This window comes from Pygoscelis adeliae, unplaced genomic scaffold (genome assembly GCF_000699105.1).
Source record: "Pygoscelis adeliae isolate BGI_AS28 unplaced genomic scaffold, ASM69910v1 Scaffold359, whole genome shotgun sequence".
Lineage (NCBI taxonomy): Eukaryota > Metazoa > Chordata > Aves > Sphenisciformes > Spheniscidae > Pygoscelis > Pygoscelis adeliae.
In genome coordinates this window covers 62,252-78,098 of record NW_008825553.1, presented here as the reverse complement: position 1 = coordinate 78,098, position 15,847 = coordinate 62,252, and the positions used below count along the sequence as shown (strand labels likewise).

Genomic DNA, 15,847 nt, shown 5'->3' with positions numbered 1-15,847 from the left:
AGTCCGCTGGTGCAGCTTCCCAGGCCTGGAGGGGGGAGCAGGGCCAGGCCCGGCCTGTTCGCTTTGCGCCGCCCGGCCTGTGCCTGGCCCCGCTGCCGGGGCCCTGCCGCTCGGCGTGAGCTGCCCCGGTCGCTGCCCTGAGGAGCAGGCGGCGCTTCTCATGGGGTTGGGCAATAAACCTTGGTGGCGTTTCCAGACCAGCCTAGCCCGCTGTGGGGATGAAGGAGGGCAGGTAGCAACCCCGACGCTTGGCAGAATGACAGATCCTCTCTGGTGACAGCACACAGCTGACTGGCTCTCAACGCGGGGGGATGTTTTCTGCTCATTTTGAACCTGATGTGATAAGTGTTTGAGTAACACAGTCTTTTCCTCAGGAGTTATTTGGCCGCTGGTGAGATTACAGACCCTGCTCTTCTCCCCTGCGTGGGAAGGGCTATTGGCCCATCAGATCAAATGTACGGGCTGTAATCTTAATCTGTTCCTCATGGTCCTGCTACAGCTGCAGGCTCAATGCATCTTGTGAGCAGAATCCCATGGTAATGTGTTTCTTGGGCACATCACATTTCAGTTCAAAATGTTCTTGTAAATGTGCATCACGGAGCTTTGCTGAAAGGTTGAAATGTCTGTGTAGTATTGCCATGAGACTGATGATACCTTTTTTTCTCTCTCTTTCTTTTTTTTTCTTTTTTCTGAAAAAAAAAAAGTACCTAAAACAGTGGAAATAGTTGAAAGCTTCCTACTAATAACAGGCTGTTTTGATGTGGTCCTTATTGCCTGGTTTACTGATACAGCGAATTACACTTATCACTGGCAATCTTACAAACTCTGATATACTAGCTGTGATATTATTTTTTGTTATTTTTGTGTTTCATTCTGTTTGACCAGTGACAATTGGCTAGCCAAGCTTTTTTTTCCTGTCTATAGTCAGTGTCCCATTTTGGTTTGGTTGTGTGAAGGTGGTGCTGGTGTGTTTTGGTTTGTAATCTTGCAGGGAAGTGTGCAGGGAGGGTCATAAATCTGTAGCAGTGTTTGGTGGCTTTTTTTTGTGTGTGTGTGTCTCTTGTTTTACTTATAGAGCAATATCTTAACTTTTGTCCTTGCCCTGTTGAGCAAAAGTGAAAGTTAGATGCTGGATACAAGCTTCTGCAATCAGCTACCCTTTCTAACTTTTTGTAACCGTAGACTTCTCATTCAGAGGACACTAGGTGAAAAATCATAGTAAGATTAAAAAATAAATCGGAAGCGATCCAAAGCATCCTCTTGTCCTGGTACCCGTAAAAGAATTTCACGATTAAAGTATAACAGCAACACTTACTTATGCAGTCACCTCCATAAAAGGCAGTGTTAATTAAATCTGTTACTGCCCAACTACAGGCTTCAACTAGGACCTCTCCTCTGCTATCCCAGGCGTGGATGGAGAGCATGATACCGTACTATTCCTGCAGATCTTCATGGAAGACATTGAGAGAAAGGAGCAGGAACATACGCGATAGTCCTGTCTCGGCACAATACAAGTCTAGGTTTGAATTGTTGCCACCTTGAAAACTGGGCTGTATTTGAAATCTTAATAGTCCCACCAAAATGATGTAATTTCACCTTTAACTAGTCCGTGGCAACAGGTACAGGTTTACAGAATAGCTTCTGGAATGTTCTAGCACTCGAATGCAGCGTTCCGTTCAGTGTAACGCTCGGAGGCACTGCCCTGTTAATTGCAGGGTTTTGGTAGGCCCAATATTGCCGCACCGAGCCGTATGGGGGAAAATACAGCCCAGTTCTTGTTCATAAGTTTTAGTTCTGTGGGTTTTTCCCCCTTCCCCAGAACCCTTGATCTTGAAGATGGTGAGTAGCCAGCCTAAGTACGATCTAATACGGGAGGTTGGTCGTGGCAGTTATGGTGTGGTGTACGAAGCAGTCGTCAGGAAGACCTCTGCACGGGTCGCGGTGAAAAAGATTCGGTGCCATGCTCCAGAGAACGTGGAACTAGCTCTGCGTGAGTTCTGGGCACTTAGCAGTATCAAGAGCCAGCATCCCAACGTCATTCACCTGGAGGAGTGCATCTTGCAGAAAGATGGTATGGTGCAGAAGATGTCCCATGGCTCCAGTTCCTCCCTTTATTTACAGGTACATGAAGCTGAGGTAATGGGGTGGAAGTAATTAATATGGATGTGTAGCTGGGAGGGAAGGAGGTGGGTAGCTAAGATCTCTCTTTTTTTTTTTTTTTGAGGTATGCCTAGTTAGGAGAGGGTATTTTTCACATTGTTGACACCCAAAAATTATTATGTATCTTTAAAAGAGCGTATCTATTGAACAATCACCTGTATCTTGTGATTTCAAGCCATGCCAGTCTAAAAGACTCCAGGATTTTTTTTTAATGCAAATCTGCTTTGATAATTTGAGGAAACACCACGGGTCAAGCACAAGGGAGGCGCAGGCTGTCGTATTACTTGGTAGAAGCCCTGCTGCAGGGTTAATGAGCAGACATGTGCTGATGTCTTGGGACAGAGCTCTGAAGAATTTCTTCATCTCGGATGTCCTTGGAAGAGGAAGTAACCATCTTGATTTAGGAAGCCAACACTTAAAATTCTTTCAGAAATAATAAGCAATTGGTAGCATGCCGTGAGCTGTTTTCTTTTTTGAATAAATAAGTATTAGTCTCTTCGAAGAGAGGTAAAGGTATGATAAGTAACGGAGTAAATATCACTCCCCCTATGTGGCTACTGAAAGCATCCTTTAAGTCACCTTTAAGTTTGAAGATGCATATTTTTGAAGAATAAGTAGCTCTGAAAAGACTTTGAAAGATAATCTGATTCACTCCCTTGTTAAGAAGCTGCCCCAACTATAAATCATGCCCTGGCAGAAATTTGTGTCTCTGGTTTAAAAAGTCAGTAGCCTGCTCAATGTTTATTGTGTTATCCCTAGTCAGCTTTTATCATTTCAGTTCTTACTGTTGTCATTCTTGCATGTCTAATGTAGGACCTTTTGTTAGTGAACATTCATCTGACAACCCTTCACGGCTGTCCAGATCCCGTTATGCCGAGTGCTGTACGAGCCTGAGAAAGAGGATTCTTGCCTTTGTAAACTCGCTGTGGCTTGGTAGTTGTTACTGACCTGCTTTCATGAAGGGATTAGGGTAAAATAATACTGGCCAGCTTGTGTGGGAGAAATCAGTGCCTTACCTTCCTCATCGTTAGTGGATCTGTGAGAGACTGCATCAAACTTGTGGACAGCTGTACAGGGAGGAGCTTAAAAAAAAACCAAACCCAAACCAGGGTGGAACTGCAAGATGGGGAAGGGTTTCCAGATCACCTTGCAGCGCTGGGTTTTGATGGTAGTGCCTGTTAACAATGCGGCACGTAGATCTCGCCCGTGTCATGCGCAAGCACTACAAATTGTTTTCCTGCTCCAGAGAGCAGAGAAGAGCAAAGGGCAGAGCTGAGCTGACTCTGAAGAGACTGGCATCGTTTTATAACAGCATGTGCTAAAATAGAGAAAATCGGATCTCCCTTGGCTTGCCCTCTCCTCTCCCCACCCCAGGTGATACTACGTTACAGAGCTGAATGGGTGCAGTGTGTGAGGAGGCTGGCCGGGGCCGGCGGGTATTAGTGTCTCCTGAAGGGCTTTGGGGCAGGTGCATAGCCGGTGTCACCTGAACTAAGTCAGTAAAGTGAGAGTCCTAAACTAGCCCGGTCCTGTGGTGCTTGCCGCTGTCACAGACGTGGTAGGGGATTTTGTGGTCTTTAACGCTCTGAACTGAGACGCAAGTACAGCTTCTGTAAAGCCGTGTGGAGGGAAGAGCTGTGTGTTGGTGCTCGCTTGGCAAAGGAGGCTCCCTGCTGTCCTGTGATACCTTAATCTCACTGTTGTTGACTGTAAACCCTAAATATGTAGTTTTCTAGTTCTAACATGGATTTACTGTTTTAAGTTGGTCCGTACTAGTTGAGTACTAGTTGTGCTTGCAACTGAAGATAGCTATAAACTGCTAGTCATTTTGCTCTTGGATGGAAAAAGGTCACTTTTTTTAAATGCCTCTCTAAATACTAATAGCTACCTTAATTTTTGAAAGCCTGTAGGAGCTACGTTTGGTTTAGTATATGTTGGTTTACTACTAACAGAAATAATTGCAAGACTTAACCTTCCAGAGCATACTAAGAGCCACCTCACAGGAGTTGAAGAGGCGAATGTGTAGCTGTGTAAACAGGATTAGTAAAACTGATTGCTGGTTTTACTTTGCTTTTTGTTTGAAGCAGCTGTTAAAACCGGCTGCTCGAGCTACTCCCTGCTTATATTCTAGAAAATAGCTAGTGGATTGTGATGGTGGGAGAGGTGTTACGTGCAGCAGCTGTTCAGCTGTGCCCGTAGTTTAGCATTCTCCTGAGTTAAGGGATGCTGTGTTGACACGTGCTAAAATACATTCGTGTGTAAGGAGTGGAGAATAGGCTTTAAAAACTTATTGTGGTGCTGCTTCATCAGCGAGGACAAATACACCCCCCTGGCACTGTACGGAGTTACTTCTTGAGACTTTGTTTATACATTAAAGTTGTTAGCAGAATGGGTGGGACAGGCTTTGTCGGGGTGGGACACTGTCCAGCTGAAACAGATGGGAGCGGCAGTGGCCACTTAGTATCTTAAATACTGTTATCTGGGTCAGGCTCTAGCTTCTGGGCAGGAGTGTGAACTTGATATGCTTCGCATGCACGAAAATAAGGAGGCTGTCAAATACATTGTGATTTTTTTTTTTTTACATCATAGATTTTGCGTAGTTTTATTTTCACCAGTTGCAATATGTTGCTGTCTGGTTTGTCGAGAGGAGGATCCATACTTCATGCATTTTTCCATCATATCTTTATATTCTTGTGATCATCAGGTAGTTATGACATTTCTTTTCCTTGTTGCAGCTTGTAGAGACCTCATTAAAAGGAGAAATAGTCTTTGACCCCAGAAGTGCTTACTACCTCTGGTTTGTAATGGATTTCTGTGACGGAGGAGATATGAATGAGTACCTGTTGTCCCGAAAGCCAAACCGCAAGACCAACACCAGTTTCATGCTTCAGCTCAGCAGCGCACTGGCGTTCCTGCACAAAAATCAGATTATTCATCGTGATCTCAAACCTGACAATATTCTGATATCTCAGAGCAGGATGGATGCTAGTGACTTGGAGCCTACCCTGAAAGTAGCTGATTTTGGGCTGAGTAAAGTATGTTCAGCCTCAGGACAGAATCCCGAGGAACCAGTCAACGTAAATAAGTGTTTTCTATCAACTGCATGTGGGACTGACTTCTATATGGCCCCCGAAGTCTGGGAAGGACACTACACTGCCAAAGCAGACATCTTTGCGTTGGGGATTATAATCTGGGCGATGCTGGAAAGAATCACATTCATAGATACGGAAACAAAGAAAGAACTTCTGGGGAGTTACGTCAAGCAGGGGACAGCGATCGTGCCTGTTGGAGAGGCGCTGCTAGAAAACCCTAAAATGGAACTGCTCATCCCCGTGAAGAAAAAATCCATGAATGCTCGAATGAAACAGCTGATCAAGGAAATGCTGGCTGCCAACCCGCAGGACCGACCCGATGCTTTTGAGCTAGAACTGCGGTTAGTCAACATAGCTTTTAAAGACAGCAGCTGGGACACGTGACCTGCCGAGTCGTGTCTCTCGAGAGAGCTCCTTCTCACCTAACTGATGGTGCAGCTTAATGGCAGTAAAAGAAACGAGCCTGAACTCAAACCTGCAGGGTGTAGTTTCTACCGAACGAATCTCTTCTGAGTTTCATAAATGATACGGATGTTGAGTTGGCCGCTGTGTTAATGATGCGTTGATGTGTATAATACCAGGATGTTACATGCAAGTGTAAGATGTGACGGTGTTCGTTTGTGTACGCTGGCAGTGGGATGTCTTGAGAGCTGAGACTTGATTTCCAGCACTATGTCACGGAGTATTTTGTACATTCCGGTTTCCTATGTCAGTATTAGGAACTCTCATGGAAGAAGAGATTTGCATGCTGGTAGTGCAAGTCTTCAGGCTTTGTAAAGTAATTCTGTGTATATGTTTATGTATACGAGTGACTGGGAGTGTATGCCACTTTTCTTAAATTATTTGCTGTGGGTCTGAATGATTGGGGTCTGCTAGAGAACTAGGTGAAGAAGATAGATGAGAAGCATTCCTTCTTCTCCAGGCCTGAATAACTTTATTATTTATTTTTGTTATCTGACGTCAAAGATAAGGTCCGAGATGTGACTTTGTAGACAAAAAATGCAATGCAAGTGGATCAGCAGTTTTTGAAGTGCTGACATGGCCAAGCTTAGCACTTACAGCTTAATGAGCTTGTCACTGAGGGAGTCAAATTACAAATGTAGGCAATCAGGTGCCAGCATGTTTGGCTAGTTCATTAATCATTCGATTTTGCTTTCTTCTAGTAATCAAATACTCTATTAATCAGTTAATCTACAGTTTTGCAATGTGCTCTCTACTCTTGTATCTATAATCCAGTAGCACCTTGGGTACTTCAAATAGGAGAGTACGTGAGCTCAGTCTATGGAAACGCGGATGAGGGAATCCAGCAGCATAGAGGGTTATTTTTAAGATTCTTCAAAATATGGTCGCAGCACAGTTTTCCCGTTAACTGAATCTAATAATACTGGTCACAGTCTCTTCCTTTCTAGCACTGACTGACCTGGTAGCGATGAGGAGATAAAGGGCTGACTGTTTGTCTTGTAGAACACACCTATTCTCAAATATGGGAGAACACCCAGTAGCCGGTATGTGAAAGGTATCTCCGATTTGTGTGGCAACCTTGGCCGATTTTTTTTTTAATTTCTTTCTTTTCTTCCTTCTAAAGAAGTAATATTTAAAACCACAGACAGTAGGATAGGAAGCCTTGAAGTAGTTGAAAGGCTGCTTATCCCCAGCTCTTAGTCCAGAGAAGCAGATTGATACGCTGAGAGAGGTTTCAGGAAGGCCACCTGACGCTGTAGGGCAGTCAGAAGCTGCTTTGTAATAGTGTAACACTTTGTTCTTTTGGGTGCAGGACCGTGACCAAATTCTCACCAACCTGACCTTTTGGAAAAAGTAGAGTCTTAAAAAAAATTGCCTTTAAAGGCAGATATATTAAAGCTGCAACAAAGGCCGGTTTTCTTACTAAAATGGAATTTAATGTTTTTTCCCAAGTCTTACCTGAGAACTGCCATACGTATTCCCTTGTGTAACTTGCGTCTCGGATGCTATTGCCTCTTAGTGCTGCGAGAGCAGTTCTGATCAGTCAGTCTTTATTCTGCCCGAGTGTGAATAAACAGCACAAACAAAATACAATTTTTTTTGTTCCTCTAAAAGCAAAGGATTCTGATTCTACCAAACTCCTGAGGCTTTACGGGCTACAGCTGGTTCTTACCTGGTGCTGTGTAGAGCTGGTGGCAGTTACCCAGGGGGCCTTAGACTTTAATTCTTGTTATTTTGCTTCACTTTATCGTTTCAGGCAAGTTGTCTAAACAGGGATTCTCAGGCAAGTACACTTTGCTGTCTCAAAACAATGTTTATTGTTCAGAAGATGCTATAGAAGTAACTTTTGAGTATACGGCAGAGCGCCTTCGCTTCAGTGTAGATTGGCAGGGACGGAGGCGACTGCATCGCACCGAGGACACAGCCTGTTGCCTGCGTAGATGTCCCAGTGTCGCTCCTTCCCTGCAGAGAGCTTAGTCTGTAAAAGAAGACTGGGAGCCTATCTGTGAGTAACGATAAGGAGAAATCTATTTATTCTTATGTTCTAGAAGTGGAGGTCCGGGTTTTTTTTTCCTCATATCTTAACTGAGTTCAGTACAACTGAAGCCTCAGCTTGTTACTGAAAGGAAGAAAACAAACCTCTCGCTGTCTGTGCCAGCGCTGCTTCACAGTACTTACGTTTCAGCATGGTCATTCAATGAGTAAAGTTTTAAGAGGTGATATAATTTTTCCGTGTTAAAATTGAGAGCTTTTTAAAAATACATTAACTTCCTCTTCTTCTCTCCTGCCCACCCAAAAGTCAGAATCAACTATGTTATCTTAAAGTGTGAATCTACTACAGAATAATACTACTTACCTTTAAGGCGCTTTGCAAATCACCTGATTCTTCTCTGAAGTATTTCAAAGGATGAACACCAAATGTGCTGCCTGCCTGCCGTGCAGAAACGAGTGCCAGTGAATGGCACGGGAAAGTTGTGGGGTTTTTTTTGGGGGGGTGGTGTTGGTTTTTTTGACTCCCAAAGTGTCTCTTTGCACTGATTGCCACTTTAAAGGGTGGGGGTACCCGAAATCCCTCTCATGGTGCTTAGCCTTGCTGTTGGGTGACACTGAGTGTTTCCTTGGTTAACACTGAATGGTAGTCCTTGAGCTCTGTGTTCCGTTTGATTTTTGTTGTTGTTGTTGTCTGAGGTCTTTGTTTTAAAGCCTTTGATAAATCAAATTGTTGTAGCAGCTACAGAGTTATTCACCAGCATGACACAAAGTCAAGATACTTTTCAGCACTTAGATTTTTTTTTCAAATCTTTCTTTAAAAACTGTAAAATATATTTTATGGAGAATTTATAATGAGGAAAATTATTGTGTAATTTATTAAGTTCATGACTGTTTTTGAAATAAAATCTGAATTTCGATGAGGTTTTTGAACTTTCTACAGAGAAATGCTTTCTCCTCAGTGAGCGCGATGTCATCTAGCTGTCAGCAAAGCTACAGAAGGGTTTATTCGCTGTGCTAGGACAGAAGTAAGCTGTAGTACTTCATCACAGCCATACCGTAAGTGATTCTAGGCTTGTAAAAGCTGCTAGATCGGCTGATAGCTGTGCTGCCCGTCCTCTGTGGGTCGCGGCAGTGCCAAACTTCCAGTGATGTGTAACGTGCTGCTGGAGGACTTGGCAGAGCGAGGCCAAACTGGGTGTGAAAACAGAGCTGTCTCTGGGACCGGCTGAGGTGAGCCATGTCCCTGCGGACCCTGCGGCTTCTGCCCAGCCCTGTAAGAATCAAAACAGTGCTCTTCTGGGTGTGCTTTGTTTTCAAAGAGGGGATTAAAGACTAAAAAAAGCATTCTTGCATCCAGTACATACTTGAAGTTGTTATTACAAGCAAAGCGGGTACCACCCTGGGCTGTAAGGAAATCGCTGGCAGGATCTGCCTACCCCGCTGCTGGTACTACTGGATTTTTGAAGCTGCAAAGAGATGCTGCCTTTTTTTGAGCCTTTCCCCCCTCTAGTTCCTGCCTATGCTGGAGTAGGATTTCACCCAGAAAGCCACCAGCCCTCGTTCTGTGGGTGAACCCCGTTTCCCCCCCGAGCGCACTGCGAGCCCCTGTGCAGAGGGCTGAAGGCAGCCCGGTGAGGGTGTGCTCTGCTGTGTTTCCCTCCCGCGTACGCGGGCCGAGCGGGCTGCTGGCTTCCTCTGGAGCTGGTGGAGGGAGCAGGCGCCTGCAGGCCCTCGGGGGGCAGCTCCTGGGGCTGAACCAGGTGTAAATGGTCTTCTGGAGGTTTGTGAGGGATGGTGGCCTGCTGGTCTCGCGTGCCCTGAGAAACCTTAGAAATAAAGGTGGGGCAACACCTTTACTTATACGTGGTACAAGAGTCTAGGAGCCATTTGCATGTCTTAATTAACAGTGCTCTGGAACAAAGGGCTGTGCAGACTGGGAGTGGGAATAACTGGAAATGCCGTAAACTGTTTTGTCTTGCCATTTGTTACCCTCGCAACAAAACCAAGCCCAGTCATCTCCTGTGGGCCGTGCGCTTGCATCGTCGCCTGTGGTTTCCTGCGTATCCTGGTGCCAGAAATAGGCAGATTCCCCACCTGGCGGGAGCTGTGTGGTTGAGTCCTTCAGTCAGTGCCGTCGTTGCAAAAGAGAGAGAGAGGGATTGAAATTTAGATTTTTTTTTTATTAAAGGATAAGCACCTTAATTAAAGGAGAAAGTCACACCTCTTTGATTAGTTGTAAGAGTGGTGGTTTTAAATACAGACACAAGCTAAATTCCTCCCCCACAAAATGAAGAAAACTAAGCCTACGTACTGGAAATATTTCTAGTCCATGGAGGGGGGGGGCAGAATCTGCAAGGAAAGGCCCTGGTGCAGAAATTAGCTGTAACTAAGGCTGCATCTCAACTCGAATAACCCAACCTCTGCTTTATTTTCCTTGTTCTGCAGAATGCTGAGGCCCCCGGGCTCCAGCTTGCCCATCCTGTTTCCTCGGGCAGGGCTTGGCTGGGCGATCCCCGCTCCCCAGCGCCGGGTTTGAGAACTCGCCTTGTTTGTATTTTCGCTTTGTGTTGGTTTAAACGGAGTTCACCTTTGCGCCAGCCAATCGCGGCCCCTGCGCAAACTGCAGCGTGATGGCAGACGTTGCTTTGCGGTCGAGATAAAGCCCTGTCTCGGGGAGCCTGCAGCCGCCTGCCCGCCCCTTGGAAGGGTGCCTTCGCTTCAGAGAAACAACTTCCCCCCCCCTGTTCCCCCCCCCTGCGCGGTGGCTGGCTGAGCAGATGTGCTCGCATGGCCTTTGGACCGCGGGCACCATGAACGTCCAACTTTTTGCGTTGCCTTACCCTTTGCTCCGCCGATGGCCCGTGAATCCTTCTATGGGATATCCTATCGCAAAGTGTTTTTAATATTTACTGCTGGCCTGCGTGTGAACACAAGGAGCTGTCCCACGGAGAACTAGTCAGGAGTATTTAAACACAAACTCTCTTTAATGGGCACTGCTGAGCACTGACTTTCATTTCCCTTTCGGTCTGAGGGGCTGGGGAGCAGTTCATGCAAAGTGCAATTTCTGTTCTTAAGTGCAATGAAGAGGGACGTATCTGAAGTGCCACAAACCGTCCAGAGCGTCTACGCTGTTCGGGGCGGGCTGGGAGGTGGAAATACAAGACTGAGCTGCTGCAGATCTCTGTTGACCAGCTCTGTAAGCGTTTTTGGGGAGTCTGAGACCGCACGCTCTTGCAAGCAGAGCAAGCGCAGCATGGAGAAGTCGGGTGACCTGAAGGATGAGCCAGCACCGCCCCTGCATCGCTGCGAGAGGAGCCGCAGCCCAGACCATGTTCTTGTTAAATCCCTTTGTCCCCAAACGAATTTCCAAGATTATTTGGGTGCCCGAAGCAGAAAGCGGTTGCGTAAGGGCTGCAGTTCGTAAGGAGCAGCCAGGGCCTGTGCAGGGGCTGAGCTGGCAGGTGGTGGTTGGAGCTGTGGCCGCTCTCTTTGGGGCGGCCCCACGCCCCCAGCTCCCGTCCCACACTCCACCAGGTGAAGCGGGCTGGGCTGGGGCGCTGGAGGACGCGGCTGGCTTGCTTTGCGTTCTCCCGAAGAGGGCGAAGGGAGAACTGCTGCTAGAATTGCAATTGCTCGGAGGCCTCTTTAATCTCTGGGATTTGAGATGAAAAGAGACGCAACCTAAAAACCTTTGCAGGTCCCTTGCAGCAGGTGGTGGGTGCAGCCCTGATGCTCATCGTTGACCCTGGGGAGGCTTCCCTCAGTCCCGGTAGCTCCTTCCATCTCTCTCTGCCTTTCCTGTCTGTCCCAGCGCTGACCTCATTTGCTTCGCAGATGCGGGCGGGAGAGCCGGCAGAAGTCAGCGAGGCCAGCTACCACCTGCCGGGGGTTTTGAAGCCCCCATTGGGGGGGATGAACGTCCACGGGAGCCTCGGTGTCTTCTCCTGGGCCCAGCTGCTGTCTAGTTCCTACTTGCACAAACTTGTGGGTGGCTGCCTTAGATTAGGTGGTGGTTTCAGATTTATTCATGCCTATTTGAGCCCTTGATATTTTTAAACTTGTATAGCAAGCCTTCCACTCCTGCCTTCTCCCGAAGGAAAGCGTCTGCGTCCTGAGCCCGCTCTGGCTTGCAGCCACCCGGCTCCCGTGGGCTGCTCTCCAGGCGGTGGCATTTGCATGGACCTCAGACCAGAAAGGGCTTTTGTGGGTTGTGAAAGTAAACCAGCAAGTAGAGACGGATGGCTGTGTTATCAGGTGCTGCAGTCCTGTCTGCACCTGGTCATGGTGGGGTTAAAGTGATTTAAAAAAAAAAAATAAAAATTTTTATTTATTTTTAAAGGAGATATGCATCTGGAAAGGACTGAATGGGACACGGTCGGCTTCAGCCCTCCTGCTGCCTGTGGGCATGGCAGCCTCTGGCTTCCCCTGCCTGCTCGCCCGGATCCATCGGAGTAGTAGCGCTGGGAGCCCTGCGCTGGCCGTGCTACTCTGCCGCTGCTCCTCAAGCCCGATGTGTAGGTTATGAGGTGGGGACGTAATTAGCAGGGCTGAGAGGGCCCTGTCCCCCTTACCACGAGCTGGGAGGGAGGAGAGCTTGCGGGGAGCAGGGCTGTTTAATCAGGGGCTAGACATGCTCTGAAAAATGGTGGCGGAAGGAGGATCTGTGCCCTGGGACTCGTGACCTTTGAGGACTTTCTTAGGCTTTTCTCTCCCACCACGAGGGCTGGAAGTTTCCCATACCTGGCCCCAGACCCGAGACGGCTGGCAGAGGTTTTGCTCTCCAAACACCCCCTTTCTTGCACTTTCTGTCCTTAGGTATCTGGTGCTGGCTGCTCTCGGGAGCTTGGGTTGAGCGGGTCAGATCTGGACTAGCAGTTCTCAGAGATCTTATGTGATTTTGCTGCTTGGCAGAAGCAGGCTCTTAGAAGGTGTCTGGAGCCGTGGCTGGGTTTTGCCCGGGATTGCTTCGCTTGCCTGGCACCGTGCTCGCTTCCCGGTGAGCCGGGAGGGGAGGGAAGCAGAGCCCCATCAAAGAGCAGAGAGCGCCTTGCGAGAGCTCCGAGTAACCTTAAATGAAAACAAGGGACTTTGAGCATCCATGTGACTAAGAAAAGCCACCTGGTGCTGAAGCCACCGGCTTCACAAGAGGCTGCTTAATTGGGTAAATCCCATCCTAGAAGTCAAAGTGACAAAACCCCCATCACCTCCCCAGGGGCAGCGGGAGCTGCCTGGGGTGCCGATGCCAGGAAGGGCACCTCACACCATCCCTTTTTGTATCCCAAAGGGAATCTGCCTTGTCCAAATATAACAGTTCAGCAGTAAGTGCCTGGCGGGTGCTCCAAGGAGGAGCCAGAGAGGACGGCTTCTCTGTCTGCCTCGCTTCAGGGTAGGAGCATCCCCCAGGAACACCCCGCATCAGCCAGAGAAAGGTGAATCAAGGGCTGCTCTTACTCACTTGTGGCTTTACCGGAACGGCTGCTGCGATTCCAGCTCGGAAAATAAAATCTGTCCTAATAAACAGTGATTCATGTTGCCTGGAGTTAAAGATAGGGTCCTGTCGGCTGGGAACCCAGCCATTTCCTTCCCGGGGGCAGATCCCAGGGCTGCCACGGGTTTCTCTGTCACTTGCCCCCATCCTTTTCCCCCATCTTCCTCTGGAGACGGTCGGGTTTGCTCTGGCACGGCCGCGTGCTGCACACAGAGCCCGAGTGCTGCTGGGAGCACAGCTGCCTGCGTTGCTCCTCTCCAGGTTTATTAGAATAGAATAGGTGGTTTGTTCCTTCCTCACTTTCACTGGGATTTTTTCCGGTGCTGGCAGAGCTCGGACAAGCCCTGGCCGCTCTCAGCCTCCGTTTTAGCCTCCGTTTTCGTCAGCCCAGGGGTACTGGCTCCAACCCCTTCCTGGCACCAGTGCCGTCGCACAGGGAGGTGCTGGACGCCGACCTGGCCCCTGGTTCCCGGCACTGGCTCCCCAGCAGCGGCATTGCAGGAAGGAACTGGGGTGGGGGCCAGCAGCGCTCTGGCCGGGTCCCCTCTCGTCCAGGGCCAGAGCGCCCTGGCCTGCGGGTCCCGGGCCGAATGCCATGGCTTTGTCCCCACTGGAGACTCCTGGTCCCATCAGTCCCTGCAAGCAGCCTGGGCTGGGCTGTGCCCCAGCTCTCCATCCAGAGGAGATGAGGAGGGAGGGAGGGAGCGGCTGGTCCCCTCCGGCTGGGAGAGGGATGGAGGGAGCTGGCGGGTTCCTGGGGAGCACTGGGGGCTTTTCCAGTCCCGCTCCGAGGGGCTGGGACCTGAACTTAGGGTGCAGCATGTCCTTCCCCACTGGCCGCTGCAGTGCCACCTTCGCAGCCGCCCGGGCAGGTGCTGGGGATGGAGAGGGGCCAGGGGCTGTCCCCGTGGGAGGCAGCCTTCGGGAAGGGGAGAGGGCAGTGATAAAAATAACCCCTGGGCCGGCTCCAGCCCGTGGTGGCTTCCTGCAATTTACAGCCCTTCCCGGGGGGGAAGAGGAGGCAGGAACTGGCCTGGCTCAGGGCTGGCTTTGACCCTTTCGCCACCAGTGGAGAAGGTGCCAGAAGGACCCTTCCTCCTTCCTTATCCCTCGCCGGCTGGGGCAGGATCCTGGGGAAGGGGATTGTGGTGGGCTCCTGCTCCTGAGCTGCACCCGGCATCTTGGGGTGGATATTGAAGGAGAAGCTGCCAGAGTGGACATGGTTTCCCTGTTCTGTTCCTGATGCCCCGTGTGCTGGGGGCACGGAGAGACTCAGTCCTGCCTGGGAAGAGGCAGAGATCTCCGCTGTGGATCCCGAAATCCCAGCCAGGCTCCTGTAAGGAGGAGGAGGAGGGAGGAGGAGAGCTGGCAGAGGTGAGCTGGGGCTGCTGGAGAAGGAGGGTTAATGCTGGCTGGGCAGGGGCAGGGCTCTGGGGTGTGAAGGCTGCGGTTGGGGCAGGGGGGTCGTGCTGGCAGGGTGGGCACGGGGTGGGCTCCTGCTGATGGAGCTGGGCTGGCAGGGGTTAACGGGGTGGCTCTTCCTCTTCCTCACCCTCTATATGAGGCTCCTGCTGGCTCTGGGCTCAGTTTGCTGCTGGCAGCCAGAGGGGCAGGAGCTGAGCGAGACCGGAGCATCCCTGCATCCCACCATTGCATCCCATCCTTGCATCACTGCGTGGGCTCAGGTGAGCAAGAGCCGCCTCCTTTTTAGGGGGGCTGAGGGCCACCCCCGCCCGCCGAGCCCAGTGGCTGGGCACGGATCCTGGCAGCGGGGCTGTGCCGGGGAGCGTGCAGGCGCACTGGCGTGGGCGGTCGCATCCTGGGCATGCTGGCTCTGCCAGGGCAAAGCCAGCGGGTGATGGGACCATGTGCCGGGGCCACCTTCCCTTGAACTACGGCGAAGCTCTGCCCCGCACCGGGGGAGGCTGGGGAGCTCGTCCCTTGGGAGCACAGGACCAGACAAACCACGTGCCTCAGTTTCCCCATCTGTACACCAGGGGTGGATGCAGTGTTGGAGCCCGTGGGCTGGGGGGGGGTGGTGCGTGGGCAGAGGGCTCCCCGGGCAGTTTGCTCTCTAGAGAGCCCTGCTCTGCCCGGCCCCATGTCCCTGCTGTAACCTGGGGAGGCTGCGGAGCTGGCGGAGCTGGGTCAGCCGGTGGCGGTGGGGCGGTTTTTCGCAGCCGTTTGGGCCTCTTCTGCTCAGCAAAACCATCTGCTTTGGGCATTTACAGCCCCTGGGTCAAGCTCCACACCCCCTTCCCCTGGCACCCACCTCCACCGCCGGATTCACGGCCCCGGTCCCGCACGGATGCTCGGGTATAGCTGAGCAAGAGCCATCGCACCCCAGGGCTAATAAAAGCCCCTTTGGTCTCTGCCCCCCACACATTGAGCAGGAGAGGTACCTTCCCTCCCAGGTAGCCGAGCTCAGCCTGGCTGCGGGGAGCAAGGCACGGAGACCCCAAAACATCCCCCAGCTCCTGCCCCGCTGCCATCGTGCACGGGCCCAGCTGGGGCAACTCGCCAGCTCTCCTGCACACGGGCTTTGTTCTGCTGGCCCTGCGCTCGGAAAGATAAGGCGGCTGGCTCCGGTATTTTTTCCTGTTGGAAGCCGCTCCTGGGATGCGGGGGAAGCCGGCGGGTACTCGGGGCTTTT

At 50.4% G+C, this 15,847-nt stretch overlaps 2 protein-coding genes across 2 annotated transcripts in view; both read left to right on the top strand.

Moving 5' to 3' along the window:
- Nucleotides 1-911: 911 nt before the first annotated feature.
- PDIK1L (PDLIM1 interacting kinase 1 like) lies at nucleotides 912-7,846 on the top strand. The gene is made up of 2 exons (XM_009332119.1): nucleotides 912-2,121; nucleotides 4,896-7,846. Exons 1-2 carry the CDS (start codon nucleotides 1,837-1,839, stop codon nucleotides 5,634-5,636), a joined length of 1,026 nt encoding a protein of 341 aa, XP_009330394.1. The 5' UTR covers nucleotides 912-1,836; the 3' UTR covers nucleotides 5,637-7,846.
- Nucleotides 7,847-10,959: 3,113 nt separating this feature from the next.
- ZNF593 (zinc finger protein 593) overlaps nucleotides 10,960-15,847 on the top strand; it is a 17,918-nt gene continuing 13,030 nt past the window's right edge. Inside the window, exon 1 of the mRNA XM_009332177.1 lies at nucleotides 10,960-11,126. Within this exon, the coding sequence (XP_009330452.1) occupies nucleotides 10,960-11,126 (167 nt within the window). The remainder of the gene's footprint in view (nucleotides 11,127-15,847) is intronic.